Source organism: Brassica napus, chromosome A9, assembly GCF_020379485.1.
Source record: "Brassica napus cultivar Da-Ae chromosome A9, Da-Ae, whole genome shotgun sequence".
Lineage (NCBI taxonomy): Eukaryota > Viridiplantae > Streptophyta > Magnoliopsida > Brassicales > Brassicaceae > Brassica > Brassica napus.
The window spans coordinates 6466423-6481616 of NC_063442.1; the positions used below are offsets into that span (position 1 = coordinate 6466423).

The 15194-nt window shown below is 35.6% G+C and overlaps 2 protein-coding genes across 2 annotated transcripts; both read right to left on the bottom strand.

Moving 5' to 3' along the window:
• Positions 1 to 552: 552 nt before the first annotated feature.
• LOC106362762 lies at positions 553 to 3713 on the bottom strand. Its single transcript, XM_013802609.3, has 6 exons — positions 3099 to 3713; positions 2886 to 3014; positions 2631 to 2807; positions 2403 to 2546; positions 2204 to 2322; positions 553 to 2009 (listed from the first exon to the last, which is right to left on the bottom strand). Exons 1-6 carry the CDS (start codon positions 3534 to 3536, stop codon positions 1346 to 1348), a joined length of 1671 nt encoding a protein of 556 aa, XP_013658063.2. The 5' UTR covers positions 3537 to 3713; the 3' UTR covers positions 553 to 1345.
• Positions 3714 to 5184: 1471 nt separating this feature from the next.
• LOC106366375 (serine/threonine-protein kinase STY8) lies at positions 5185 to 8912 on the bottom strand. Its single transcript, XM_013805976.3, has 15 exons — positions 8605 to 8912; positions 8307 to 8421; positions 8158 to 8237; positions 7964 to 8074; positions 7832 to 7886; positions 7552 to 7662; positions 7369 to 7419; positions 7035 to 7207; positions 6831 to 6938; positions 6541 to 6614; positions 6289 to 6464; positions 6069 to 6164; positions 5889 to 5969; positions 5744 to 5797; positions 5185 to 5664 (listed from the first exon to the last, which is right to left on the bottom strand). The coding sequence occupies exons 1-15, from the start codon at positions 8805 to 8807 to the stop codon at positions 5512 to 5514; spliced, it is 1641 nt and encodes a 546-aa protein (XP_013661430.1). The 5' UTR covers positions 8808 to 8912; the 3' UTR covers positions 5185 to 5511.
• Between the last annotated feature and the right edge of the window lie 6282 nt (positions 8913 to 15194).

Sequence of the window (15194 nt, forward strand, 5' to 3'; positions counted from 1 at the left end):
TAACTTTTTGCTTACGAATTTATAATAACTTACAAAAAAAGAGAATTGTAAGATATTCAAATATCTTATCTATTAAAAGAGAAGTGACATTTTTATCTACTATTTAGAAGTCTACTAGGACCATTTCATTAATCATATAATATGACATAATAATTAATAGGAATATTAATAATAAATTAATTTTAACTATAGATTTGAATTTTATCTTCAGTTATAACAAAATCTGTTGAGAAAAATCTAACAAAATCCTACTAAATTTTTAAATAATTTTTATTAAATAGTGCATTAATTAATTTCGTAATTAAGTAATATAATGCTTTCATTTAAATAAATTATCATCTACCACTAAAACGGGTTCAAATTTATTAATCATGTCAGATTTTTTTAATACATATGAAGTTACTAACATATATTAAAAATTTATTTCTACAGCTATATATTTTCAAAATCATATGTTGAAGAATATTTTTTATTTGATTATTTCAAATTATGAAAACTCGAAAACATAATAAAAAAGGTAAAATGTATAAAACAAACCCCTATATTAATAAAGTAATAATAAACCTAAACAATAAAAGTAAAGAGTTATAAAATACATAACACTAAGATATAAATTGTATATTTAAATTTATATAATAATATCAAAATTAAATATTTATAAAATGAAAATATATCCGCACGGTGTGCGGGAAAACTCTAGTGATCTGTTATAAAAACAGATTTGTGAAATAATCAAACCATAACATAAAAATTTCTAAACACCCCAAGTTGCATCATCATAGTTGTTGATTTTCTTTTTACTCGGTATAGTGGCATCACATTATTATTTGTTAGCAATGATATATGATTTCTTCAAAGCTACAAAAACAAAATAAAAATATTTAAAAAGTAACATAAGAGAAGAATTAAACATACCACTTGTTTTCAGATTCTTTACGGTTCTACTCTTGTTCTAAGTTTGTTGCAGAGAAAAGCTCTTTTGTTTGTTTTGTTTGTCCTTTATCTTCTTCCCTCTATGTTTCTGTACTTCTTCCGATGCAAAAGTAAGACAAATAGTTTCATGAATATAAGCCAATGAAAGAACAGATTTGTAGATACGCATTTTATAGAAAAGAGTTGGAAAGGCTTGTTGTTACTTTCCTTGCTGACAAAACTTTGATTTCCATACTCAAAGCATATAATAGAGAAAATAAATTTCATGTCACTCACTATAAAAGAAAAGAAGAAATAAATTATCTGGACATAAATTAAACAAGTCTAGAAAGAATATAAAAAAGGTCTAAAAAGAACAAATATATACAAACTTGCGAGCTATTTTTAGTCTCTCAAATCTCAACTTTCCTGATCATAAAAACGAACCCGTTGTTATCGCCGCAGCCGCTCCTCCAGCAGCTAGAAGCACAGCAGTAATGGCTGTACATATGAGGCAGCCACTTCCACGGGAGAGTCTTCCCCAGATCACTTTGCATGACTTGTCAGCTTCTATATAAAGAGAAGCATTGGCTCTTCCTTCAGTGATGCCTTTTACATTCTTTTTCCTCAAGCTCTTGATAGTTCGTTTGAGAGTGAGGATATCACCTGCTGATGATGATAGTTTAAGGGAATACTCATTCCATTCGCCTACAAGCTTTTTAAGAAGAGCAACACTAGCTTCTAGATTCTCCTCATAGATACTGTCCCAGAGGTTGAAGCAATCACCGTCTTCAGCCAACAACCAGATAGAGATTGATGTAGCTTCATCGGCTAAAACAGCATTTCCTTCCCCAGCTACGTTCAGAGTAGAAGTGAATATCTGTTTCATTGTCTCGCTTCCTGATGCACCGGCAAGAGCCACTTCTTTCAAAAAGGGGTAGATTGACTCAAACCTCTCTGTATCCTTTACTCTTGCGGATGAAGCAGGGAACGTAAGCCGCAGCAAGCCCTTAAATACATGAGGTGGAATCAGTCGCTTTCCCTCACTAAGAGTACCATTCACGAGCACGGTACTAGCCTCTGGATTCGACAAAATGCTGGTATGAAAAAGGCATAAACAAGATCAGATAATTGTTACATAATCAATAAATAGCAGTGCATATTTTTTTAAAATCCGGTGTATCATGGCCCCACCGAAGTGAGTCCAGACTAGCGGCGAGTGTCCATAGCAGCCTACGTTATCGGCCGGAGTAAATATCAGAGAATAACAAGCAAAACAATCCGAACTTACTTCTCAACCAGTTGCAGAATGTAATCCCTGGACTGAGAGTTGCACTTCTTATCAGCCACTAGTGGTAACAAGTTATGCGCCCATGAATACAAGCCTACAGATAAATCACCTTGGGAGGCCTATCCACGGTTTAAAGTTAAACACACACAAATTTCGAAAATTCTTGGTCCTTTTAAAAAATAAAGTATATGACACGAACCTGAGCCATCATCCAAACTGTAAGTGGAACCTCGTCTAGTTTTCGATACTTAGCCGAAATATCCGTCCACATAGCAGGTAATAAACCAATCAAAGAATGAGGTTTCATACGTAACACCATTGCTAATGCAACGTATAACGCCACCTGATCATAAAAACATTAACATAACTGAAGCAATCACAGAGACATAGGTGAGACTTTCAGTTCAATAAAAGGTTTTTTTTTTACCTTTTCATGGAACTCATCCTTCTCACAGTCTATGATGACTTCTTCTTCTTCTGCCAAATCAGTGCGAATGTTCTTAGAGCCCCACTTCACAAAGTTAGAGACTTTCATGTCTGGAATCTGGTCTATCCAATCGGCTGATGCGTTGTAGACAGGTTCAGGAATATAAGATAATGGAACCTGTTTGGTTATATAAAAAAAAAAGATAATTAAAAATCACACAACAGAAAAAATAAAAAAGCAAGAGAAATAGCTTACATCGATCACTGTGGACAAAGGACAATTGTTATTGAACATCTCCATCCATGCAAACTGAACAGCTGATACTTGGGAAAATGCTGTCTCAAAGTACTCGAGAAATTCCACTAGCTGACTCGTACCAGGTTCCTAAGTAACATATTAAAAAACAAAACAAAAGGTTGAGTTTTGATTTTGTGGGCTCATCATCCTGTTTTGAACGCATGCACTTACCAATGCTTGTTTTACAAGGAACTCCGAAAGATGTGAAGGATCGATCTTTGCCGCAGCTTCGGACAGCGACACTTTTGTATTCTTTTTCTTCTTCTTCCTTGGTTTCGGCTTTTTAGTTTCATTCGTCTTCACGCTCTCATCCCTCGCGTAAGCAGCAACCAACTTGGCCGCTTGTGTTTGATCCTCAGCTTGTTTGTTTCCGTCAGGAACAATCTTGTCGGAAACGTCACCGTTCGCCTCCTTATCCGCCGGTTTTTGCTTCTGGCTGCGCTTACTACTGTACACGACTTCCTTCCATTCATTGTACTCGTGATGGTTAGCGTCAGATGTCTGAAAGCCATTGTACTCCACCACTTCCTTCCATCCATTGTCGTCGTAGGCGGAGTTACCGTCAGAGGTAGCAAAGCCATTGTGCAATTCAGATTCCATCGGATCCATATCACCTTTTTTTCAAGTTTCTAGCTTTTTGACCTAGGCCAAGGAGAATACTTGATATCCAAGTCCCAATTTGATTTTATTGATTCAGATAAAGTCGTAGGATATCTGCTCTTATCCCTTAGTGATAAGTACATATTAATGGTGAAGATAATCTTAAGATATATTCTTATGATATATTCATATCCCAACTAAATAATTTAAATCTTTTATATATTAAAAAAACATTTGATAATGATTTAAGAATGAGTATGCTGATGTGTCACGTGTATAAAGTTTTTCAGTCAAACTTTACATAAATGTATTCACACTATGTAATACTTTACATAGTTTATCAATATAAAACTCACGTGCAAGATTCCAAAGGTTATACAACGGTTTTACATAGAAAGACAATTTGCAAAAAAGTCACTAATGTCTAAGCTTATTTTATTTTTAGTTACTTTTATTTAAGAATTTTATTTTTCATGTGTTATTTTAAACAAAAATATCTTTAATGTAAATTAACAGATTATTTATATATTTATAAGTCACCTTTATATTCTTTTACAACACATATATATCCACATCGACGTAAGCACATATATAACTAAATCTTCACCACAAGTGAGGATTCTAATTTTCTTTGAAATTGAAATGTTTTTTTAGTGATTCCTTTCACCATCGACCACATTGTAATTAAATGATTTATTTTAGTAATTTTTTTTCTTTTTCTTCAACTAATATCTTGATTCGATTTGATTTTGCATGTGTTTAGAATTTATAATATGAAACCACTGGTTTGACATCAGGATTGTTTAAAATTTATATAACATGAAACCAAACAAATAATATAAAAATTTGGTTATCACCGAAAATCCAAAAACCTCAAGCATTTTAACCGACCAAACCAAAACAAATATGGATTTAGAATGGTTGTTATGTTTTAGGAAATTAAAAACCGAAAAACAATATAAAATCGAATATCCAGATTAAACAGATCTAATATTTTCTTATTTTAGAAAATAACAAAAATAATCTCATTCCGCCAGTTTAAGAATTAAAAGAGATACAAAATTAATCAAATAAAAAAAACGAAAAGATATTCTAACATTGATAAAGTTACCTTCATGAATAGAACCGGAAACAAAGGGTCCTAATCTTCGTTAGCAAGCTTTTGAGAAATTGTATTTATGTTGAAACGAGTCTTGATGTTGGTTTGCAGAACTATCTACTTCATTCCTCAAATCCAAGTTGGTTGAGTCCTACTGTTTTAGCTACTAGTTTCTTAGCTATGCTCAAGGAATTTTGTTTTTGAGAAGGACGTTTATCTCATGGCATACTTTAGCAACTCCATCAAGCTCAATCCAAAACCGTTCTTCTCCAGCTAGTAAATGTCCCTGAAGCATCACCCGTGGAAGAAGATGCCAAACTTACAGACCGGTTTCAACTGGAGTCTCGGGATCAGAAAATTTCCAAACCGTACCTAAGGGCCTCAATTTTTCCATTAGAATAAAACCGATTCATTTCATGGTGTTTCTATCCTCATCATGAACGAGCGTTGGTCAAGCTTAAGTTGGATGTGTAAGCGGCAGACATGAGTGGTAGTGTATGTAACATCCACAACAATGTCTGCTCATAAAAATACTTAAAAGAAAATGTTTTTGTCAGATGAACATGCAAACTTTCTTTTTTTTTTCTTATAAAAGATAAAAAAAGTGCTGGGAAGGTTCGACGTAGAAAGGAATCATCAAAGAGCAACTAAAAGGAGAAAACGCTGAACTATACGGTCAAATCAAGGTCCTCCCCATTTCCGCCAAACCAACCAACTAAAAGAAAAAAATAGAGAAAAAACTGTACGATCAAAATGAAAGAGCGTGAATGAGTGAGTTATCACTGATCAGAACTAGTAACGTGGCTTTTTTGGGTCTTCATCTCCAACCTGCTTGTTTTCACCACCACATCCTTCTCAGAGAAATCTGGCCTTCTAAGGGGATCATCATGGTACGACGTTTACTTCAGTCATTATCTGTTGAAGCATTTCTATGATTTCCTCAAAGTCTGGCCTTTCCTTCGGCTCTTGCTGCCAGCATCTCTCTAGAAGTCCCTTCACTCTTGGGTGTGTTTTCTTTGGAATTTTTGGTCTAAGCCCCTGATAACAAACAAAAAGGCTTTCAACTAAAGCCTCCGGAGGAAGAGAGAAATAAAACTCGTACGCAACGTCATAATACCTTCTGAACAACGCCAACAGCCGCCTGTAGTGGAGTCAAGAAAGCATATGGTATCTGTTTCCATTTACAAATACACAATACACCTCAGTATCTTTAACTAGCGTGAAAGACAGACTTAGAGAAAGATTTGTAAGCAGATACTTACATCACCAGTCAAAAGTTCCCATAGCACTATCGCATAACTGAACACATCAGCTTTGTGACTGTAAGGTTTGTGTTCAATGACCTGAATTTCAGAAGTATATTGTCAAAGTAAGCGAGAGATTAAACAGAAGAGAGAGCCATAGACTGATGCAATAAGTTTCATATACTCGGATCAACATACCTCTGGAGCCATCCATCGATAAGTCCCTGTTTCAGCTGTCATGACCCCTGACTCAATCTGTACTCTGGCAACTCCAAAATCAGCAACCTTGACAAGCTGGTCAATATTATCAAAAGTTTAGAACCCAAGAGGCTGTTGTTTCTTGTTGAAACGAAATAAGTTCGCAGAGATAAAATGTAAAGACACGATTGGTGACTACACTAAGAGTAGCAAATCTTACTCCATGTTCATCCATAAGAAGATTTGCAGTTTTAAGGTCCCTGTGTATGATATTGTTTTGATGCAGATAGCACATCCCTTTTGCAACGTCAAGTGCAACTTTAAGCAACGTTTGAAGTTTGAAAGCGCATTTCTGTTTGTGAAGAAAATCATAAATGCTCCCCCGAGCCATAAACTCTGTCACAAAGATGAAACCCCTCAACTCAAATGACATGTCTTTGTGAATTACAACTCAAATCTATTAAAATCTTACCAGTCACAATACAGAGGGTGGGAGATCGTGTGCATGCACCCAAAAACTGGACAACATTTTTATGGCGGACTTTCCTACAGACAGTATATATATGGGTCACAAATTGACACTGAGAACACTGAATCATGCATGTTGGTTACAAAGACTGTCAAAATTCAAGCCTGCTCCTGAATATAAACGTAACACACTAACTCATGTTTCGGTATAGAACTACGAACTGGATTCCGCAGTAGAATATCAGCTTAAGCTACTACGCATTCAACAGTATTATTAGAATTATTTGAACCGACCTCATAATATAAACTTCTTGAGAAAATTCTCTAAGCATCTCCGTGTTTACACGCTCAGGCTTGAGGAATTTGATAGCCACTTCCTGACTGCAATAAGTGCCTTTATGCCTGCATAGTCATAAAAAAAACATATTACTGAATACTGAAACTTCGAAACAAAAAATTACAGCTTTGTAAAACCAGCTTACAGAACAACAAACTCACAGATCCCCATATGAACCAGATGCCACTTTCTTTTCAATTTTGAGCTGTTTCACGTCAATCTCCCATTCGTCAGTTCCATCCGTGGGTATTTCAATGCAGGCGGGTATCAGCTCGTTGCTAGATTTGTCATGCTCAAAGAAAGCAATAGATTTCTGTTTAGAACCAGGTTGATCCTGTTGAACATAGCCAGCAAAAAGCAATTCTCAAACGTTTGAAGCAAAACATAGCATCAAGATATAGGTACAGCGTCACACTAAGGTACGCATGCATAGCGTTGCATCTTTTATCTCATAAACATAAGAAATTGTCACAAAAATCAGGATATGTAAAATACCTTAAGCTTCAGAATCTCCTTGCTTAATGCATCTTTTAAACCGTCTGTTTCCTATAATTCCAAAGTTGCTCACGTCTATCAACAAGTTCAGTGATAACAAGACATAATAGTTTTAAGTACTTGAGATCTCTCTAAAGGCATTCACTACGTAACAAGTAGTATTTCAAAAGGCTAAAATCATACCTCCTGAGACCAACCATCGACAACAAAAACATCCAAAGAAAAACCATCGACAGTGGAGAAAGCATGAGCCTCTTGAATATTCAATCCAAGCTCACCAAGCAGGGAAGTAAGCTAAAACAGAAAATCATTTCTGACTCAAATTGTCAAAAGAATGGAACAAGTAACCATCCTCTACATGACAGTCTGTAACGAAGCATCAAATATTGTGGCAAATTTTAAGAGCTTAAGCAACAAGTTGTTGTGGCAAAATTTTACTGAGGTTAAACGAAGGACCACCAACCTGACTAAGGAGTTTAGGCTTGTCGATGGTTGAGAAGGTGATCTCATGCATTGGTCTGCATAATTGGCAGCAAAATAAGTTAGGAATGAACAAAACCATTCAGAGAAACAAAATTTTAATAATAAATCGTACCGAGTAGTGAGAGTTGCATTAACAGCACTATCAACATCTTCAACAATTTTATTTCCAAGAGTAATCGCCTCAAAATTTGGAGAAGAGCCAAAAGTCGGAGGTGCAAGAACCCTATAAACAAGAAGAAATGGTACTGTTAAAAAAAGAAAGTAGGAAGCTGAAAATGGATCTGATTTCGATAGAAAATCCCTAACCCCTGGCCGCTAGTGTGGCTAGAGCTTTGAGCATCTTCCTCCAACGCAGGGTCAGACTCCGCAGAGTTTCTGGGAGCAACCTGACCAGAGAAAACCAATAAACACACAAAAGAAGCTTTTCATCATCACTGAGAACTCAATTTGATCACCTGTACGCTATGAACATCAAACACAGGCCTCGTTGCAGGATCTTCCGCCAGTTTCAGTAATCTCTGATGTGTGAGAACATCTTCTGCTCTCTCAACTTTAACATCCAGAGCATATCTAGAAACACTCAAAGATAAAAATGCCAAATACAATGAAATAAACATTACTAAAACAAACTAATAGACTTGATTCAATTGATGAACATATACAAACCCTGGAACGAAAATTTAATCCAATTGATCAAGCCGATAGATAACAAAACCCTAATGAAACAGTTGAATCAAAGAAGAAGAAGATTACCGAGCGGGAAGACGATTGAAATGTTGCCAAAGCTGATCCTCGAAATCAGGAAGGGCAGCTTCCTCGTAGTTAGATTCCTGGAGTCGCTGTAAGATTTCGCCGTAGACGTCGAGTTTCATCCGGTAGTGTCTAGGGTTTTCCTGCGACGGCGAAGCCACGACGGCTCTGCTGCCGCAACTCTCCGATTCATCTGTGTTCGTCATCGGTACCAAGATCGAAAAAAATCTAAAAGACGATAGCTGAGAGAGGAGCAGAAACAACCTTCAGAGATTCTTGTGTAAACGCCGAGAGAGAGAGAGAGAGAAGAGAGACGTTACGGTGTGTTGTATGTAGAGAATAGCCACGTCATTAAGTGGGGACCACGTATTTTTTGTGGGTCACAAGACGCCCACTTATAAGTGGATTGGATACTGGATAGTGGTGCTCTTTTTATTCATTTTTATACACAACCAACGTATAATAAAATTTGAGATGACGTTATTAGTCGAAAAATACAACTTTGATATTGGTAGCTTTATGGTTATTATAACTCAAGTGACCTGTTTTCTATTCAAAAATAGAATGCAAAGTCACAGTTGAGTATCTACATTTGTGGTTTTTCTATATTTGTAAAATATAGAAGTAAAAAGAAGATTGGCCTAATCGCTTCAATGATTTGTGAAATGCATAGTAATCAATGTTTAATGATTTCTACATTAGGTCGGGGATTCGGTTTTCAGAAGAATCAATTACTTGCCATTGCAGATTATAAAATGAAAATCATGAAACCTTACCAAAAGTTCTAGATCCAGAAATGTTACAAATAGAGTCGTTCGTTGTGATATGTCCATTAAGATCATACATGTTGAACCGTCCACCAATCTGAATAGTACGGGAAAATCTACACTTGAAAATTTTATCTGTGAAGTTATTCATCATGATTGTATATATTACAAATAGTTAATCATTAAATGTAATAGGAATGTATAAGTTAGATGATGATTTAATCGACAACTTGACAAATGTTAGAAAAAATTCGCTTTTAATGATTTTTTTTCTAAAAGTAGTTGAAATTAAATAAATCTTCTTCTTACTATTTTAAATTCATGGTTTAATGTGTCTAGTATGTGTACGTAGTATAATCATCCCAACGATTTAGAGCTCTAAAATTTAACTACTCCTTCAAACAGTTGTAAGTAAATTAATTATTGACCATCATAAACTAGTTGGGTAGAGTAGATTAGCTAATTTACAAGAGCTGAATGTGTAAGCCAAAAATAAAAATGTTCGATATATTATCATCCAACATAATTTTTTCAATACAATGGCGCAAATGATTTTATATAGAAATATAATCTATATAAATTATGTTCATTTGGCAGTCAGTACACAGTAGCAATCAACATTATCGACTAATGATAACGATCATCAGTCATTTTTGTTATATCGCCAGTGATTAGCTGCTATAATCAGTCATTTTATTATTCGTTTTGCTATTGCCAGTGATTAATATATATATAGATATATATATATATATATATAATTCTTATTTATAATATTTTTGAAACAGATATAGCTATATTAGCTTATTATTGCTAGTAGATGCCGCTAGAGACTGCAAAACAAATATAGCTATATTAGCACAAAAGGTAGAGAAAAGGGTTAAATTTTGAATAATGAACTGTAATTCTTACTATATGTGAAGGGATAAATTTGGACATCAATTAGTCAGTAGCTGATGTTATGTGTTACATGCACGGAATGAAATCATTCTTAACTTTATTTGTGAAGTTAAAAATTTTTGTTTTTCTCAAAAAAGTTAAAAGTTTGATTTTCTGAGAAAAGGTTAAAAAGTTGTAGAGTATGGTGAAATAATTTGATAAACACATTGTGAAAAAGTATATACAATAACTAGATGAAGAGTATGAATTGATTGGAATCATTTCAAAGCCTCAAGCTTGACACTTTTGGATAGACTCAAAAATTATTTTGGATTGGCGTTGCGAGCATTAAAACCACCACTCTAAGATCAACCACCACTCTAAGATCACTTCCATCAGTGAGACCGAAGATAGTATGTAAACATTAAAATATTAGAAAAAATGAAAACACTCATGAGAGAGAAAAACACAAATTCTAAAAAGAGAAACCATGAAAACTCTTCTAGGTACACTACTCTAATGCCTTGTTTGTTGTAAGTGCTCTAATGCCTTGTTTATTGTAAAACCAATATTTTTTTTACTATTATCTTTAGATAAATAAAATTCATTTGACATCTTGTAATTTTTGTAATACAGATTATATAGTAAATGAACAGGATTATCTTTTTTTTTTGTTGGATGCCCATTTTCTTAAACCAAGTTTTGGTCAGACGAGACGTTTCGCTGAAAAGCATTTTTGTATGCCCGTAATACGTCTTTTTCGCTAGTTGGTCTGCCTTATCATTTTTTGTTCTGAGAAATATGAAGTAGGCTCGCGTTTTCAAAATTATCTTGTAAACTTCGGAAAGCATCAATCTTCGAAGCAAAAGCTGGCCAATCCATCGAGTTCGTGGACATATCCACTAGGTATGAGCGGTCTGTCTCGAACCAGATCGAGGAGATCCTCATGTCTCTCATACATAAAGTCGCCCAAATTAGTCCTTCCATCTTATCATGTAAAGCCGAGAGGCTTTTGCTGTACACATGTAGTCCGGATAATTCAATATCCATGTGATCCTTAAGACTCCATCCTAAACTACTTACATTGCCATTACCAATCCACGAAGCATTGATTTAGCAAATCAGATTTCGAGGTATCCAAAAAGTATTGTCTCAACAACTAAAGTATGAAACTTGTTATGATCTTTGTCCACTTCCTCCTCTTTTTGATTAGTTTTCTGCAACTTTCTACCTCAAGGGAAGCTAGTTGGAGAGTGTCGATCTGGAGATAACTTTTCAATTAAATAGTTTGTCATTCATCATCTTCCAGATATACCCACAGATCTATGGAAATGTGTGGAATTGTGGCTCCAGTAGAATCACTTTTTTCTCAACAGAAAATTAATGTTTTGGTATATAAAAGTACTCGAGAAATACTTGGGAAGTAACCTGGATGCGGAATGAGATTATCAAAGTTATCGACATCATTATTGCAAAAGTAGAAACAGTGACTAATAATCATAAATTATCGAACAAGAGTTAAAGTCTGACAGACTAATAATTGTATTAATATGCGAGGAAATATCCACAAGAATATGCTGACATTAAAATATATGGAATACATGTACAAACAAATGCACGTGGGTGCGCGTATGATTAATATGTTTTGTTTACCCATCAGTCCATCACTAATGTATAGCTTAATAAGTTATCAGAATCAAACTCAAAGAGTTTAATTTCTTTTCCAGCATTGTTTGATTGGACTCACGTAATAACCGTATCCACGACTCGCTCTTGTTTCGATAACAACAATTTAGTTGAAATTAGCACGAAGGATATAGCATAAGCAAAACTATCTCGTGCTTGAATGGCATACAAATAGGGTATAGAGAAGAGAGAATAGAATCTGCGAAACTATTGTTGTCCGAGATAAGGGTCTAGAGAAACAAACGACCTAAAAGTGTTTGTCTTTTCAGATATCTGAATCTACAAGAAACCAAAACGTCTGACGGGGAAATTTTTGTTAATTCAAAGGATGTTCAATTACAATACACTAGGATATTGCAAAAGCCCTGTTCTTTTGATAAACACTGCATCTAGCGTCAACATCTCCAAAAGCCCTGTAATTTTTGTTGCTTTAAAAAAAAAATTGCAGAGAAACACTGAAACCGGCATTAATTAAAAGAGATGCAGCGTCATATTTCCAATGATATTTGATCACTTAAAATTCTAGCGTCAGTTATGGCTCACACCGGCTACTCCTTTTATTGTTACGACGACACTTTTTATCTCGTCATCAAATCCGCGTCATTTTACACAAAGCAGTTGATGTGAGTATTTGGAGACGCTGACACTAGAAGCAGCGTTTATAAAAAAAAAACAGAACTAAAGCTTAATCTTAATTTCATGTGTTCACTTTGACTCGCATGAGTAGTAGGTTTTTGTTTTGGAGATATATATATATATATATATATATATAGTTGTTGGAACTATTTTTCACGAGTCAATTAGGCTGAGTAAAAGATGAGTATATGATGTGAATTATAATTTTATAAACCTATTTGGCTGAGTAAAAAATATAATCTAATGTGAAGTAAATGTTGTACTTTATACGAGAAAATTCATCACATTTTGCAAGCCCATGGTGACAAATGGTAAGCTAAGTAAATTTGATAACTAATCTAACTTAGTGACCAAGCGAGGCAACTTAATAACAAATGGCTAATACCAAAGCTCACTTGGTGTCCAACCTTGGTGACTTAGTAACAAATGTTAAAAGTTTAAGCAAACTCAAAGACACATGTCAAAATTGCTTTATGACTAAATCTCTTTTATCAATAGATATTTTACCTCTCTATTTAGAAGATACTTAAAAAAAACACAAGTGAAAACATTCACAACAAAAATATGTATGAAGATAAGCTTCCATAAGCTTTAATACATCATATACTCTCACTCTTCCAACTACATCATATATTCTCACTCTTCTAACAAATCTCTTTAGATTTTTTTAATATAGAGTTTCGAGAGTATAATGTGGATGTTAAATTCGTAGATTATGTTTTGGGTGATGCAAAACAGTCTTACATTGTTTTATCATGAGATTCAAAACTCGTACAGAAACCATCTGAGTTAAGGAAAGCTAGTGACCAAATCACAACTTTACTTATTCGTCTTTTTCATATCAGTTTTTCAAATGTTTTACCGATTTATATTATCGTTATCATCACATTTTGTTTTGTAATTTCAATTTGAATTCTCGTGTCCTAACAATATTGTCTGCCGGCTCTCCGCAAAAATGTCACTCGGGACTCGGGTCAGAAAGTGTCTAGGAGATAATCAAACCGCGGTGTGGGTGTTCAGTGATTTATTCAACTAGGCTGTTATTTATTCATGCGTATAGCATACAAATCATTTTTTTGTTATTTAATCGGCTTTAATTGAATGAATCCAGACACTTCAACTGGGCCCATCCCTGCGCCGGTTTTGATCTTTGGGGGTTTTGTTACCATTTCAAGTGTGTCTGTCCCTGCGCCTTCTTTGATCTCTGGGGTTTTGCTACCGTCTGTTTTTAACGGATCTTCAGTATAATATAATTATTTCTGAGAAAAGAAAACCCTAAGATACTTTTGGCAAGACAACAAAAATAACTTACCTACTGCTTGAACCACGTTTTTGTCTCCTTCTAGGTCCACTTTGATCACTACCAGAATAGTCTTGGATGAAACTGGCAACGAGAAAGTGGTGGTGAGTTGCACGAAATCAGAGGTCAAAGACTAAACAGTCAACAGCTGTAGAACCTCCAAAGGGCCAAGCTTGGGCGAAGACGGATCAGACAAAAGGAGAACTGAAGGGGAGATCTCTGAAGGGAGATAAGCCATCAGAAGAACAAAGGAATTGAGAGAAGTAGAAAACCAAAGGGAGTAGGAGAATTCTCGATGACCGGAGTATTATGCATAATGCATAAAGCATTTGCTGAATTCATACGTACGGCGATTTCTTCTGATGATTAATTCAAAAATAATAAGGTAAAAATAATGCAAATGCAAATGAATGTTTAAACTAAATTCAGCTTATCTTTGGCTAAAAGTTAGTAGTTCTTTATATTTTTAAAATGGTTTTGCCAAATGAAAATGGAGTACCAGATGACGTCGTTTTGACGTCTCTAGACTCGTGCTTCCGAAAACGAAAGTTGGACACTTTTTGTTTTGATTTCAGCAGTGATTGCGACAGAAAAACACCCTGATTCACTGTAACTTAAACTTCGGTGGGCGATGCCCTGCGGTTGGGGCCGTTCTGAATTTTCTCCCGTGTATCGTCCGGATCGGGCGTTTGGGATTTCTCGAGTGCCGAACAGTCCGGTACTTTGTACGTTGGACGTCACCCTTAATGGGTCGAGGGATGTTCGGTTTCTTTCTCGAGCATTTGCAGCTCGATATTCTGCGAGTTCCTTTTCGGCTTGATCTAGCCTATTAGCAAGGGCTTGGTTGGTTGTCCTTTGACTTCGAATCTCGTCGATTAGGGTTGTCATCATTCCTCGGATTTCAGTCAGTTCCCCTCGGGTTTGGGCTAGATGAGTTGGTGAAATCGGTCTGGATTGAGATCGAGTTGGATCGTCGGAGGGTGGTCTGTTTCCGGGATGGTTCGAAACCCGAGCTCATGTTTGCTCCGGAATTGTCATCTGGTTGATCGGAGGAGTTCGATCTTGAGTCGAAGTCCCGATCGGATGGATTTGTTGCGTCGGGGCTATTCCGGTTGCACCTGAGGTTCCCGTTAATCCAACCGGGGTTACTCCGGCTGGCGAGTTGGATCCGACATGGTCGATGTCGTTGATTCCCAAAGGAGTGGTTCATGTCGTTTGGTTGGGGTCCATAGTCGCGCTTAAGAAACTTAGATCGGTTTCTTAGCAAATATGTTTTTCGTTTAACTTCCCCACAGACCACAGACGGCGCCAAAATGTAGAACCTAAAT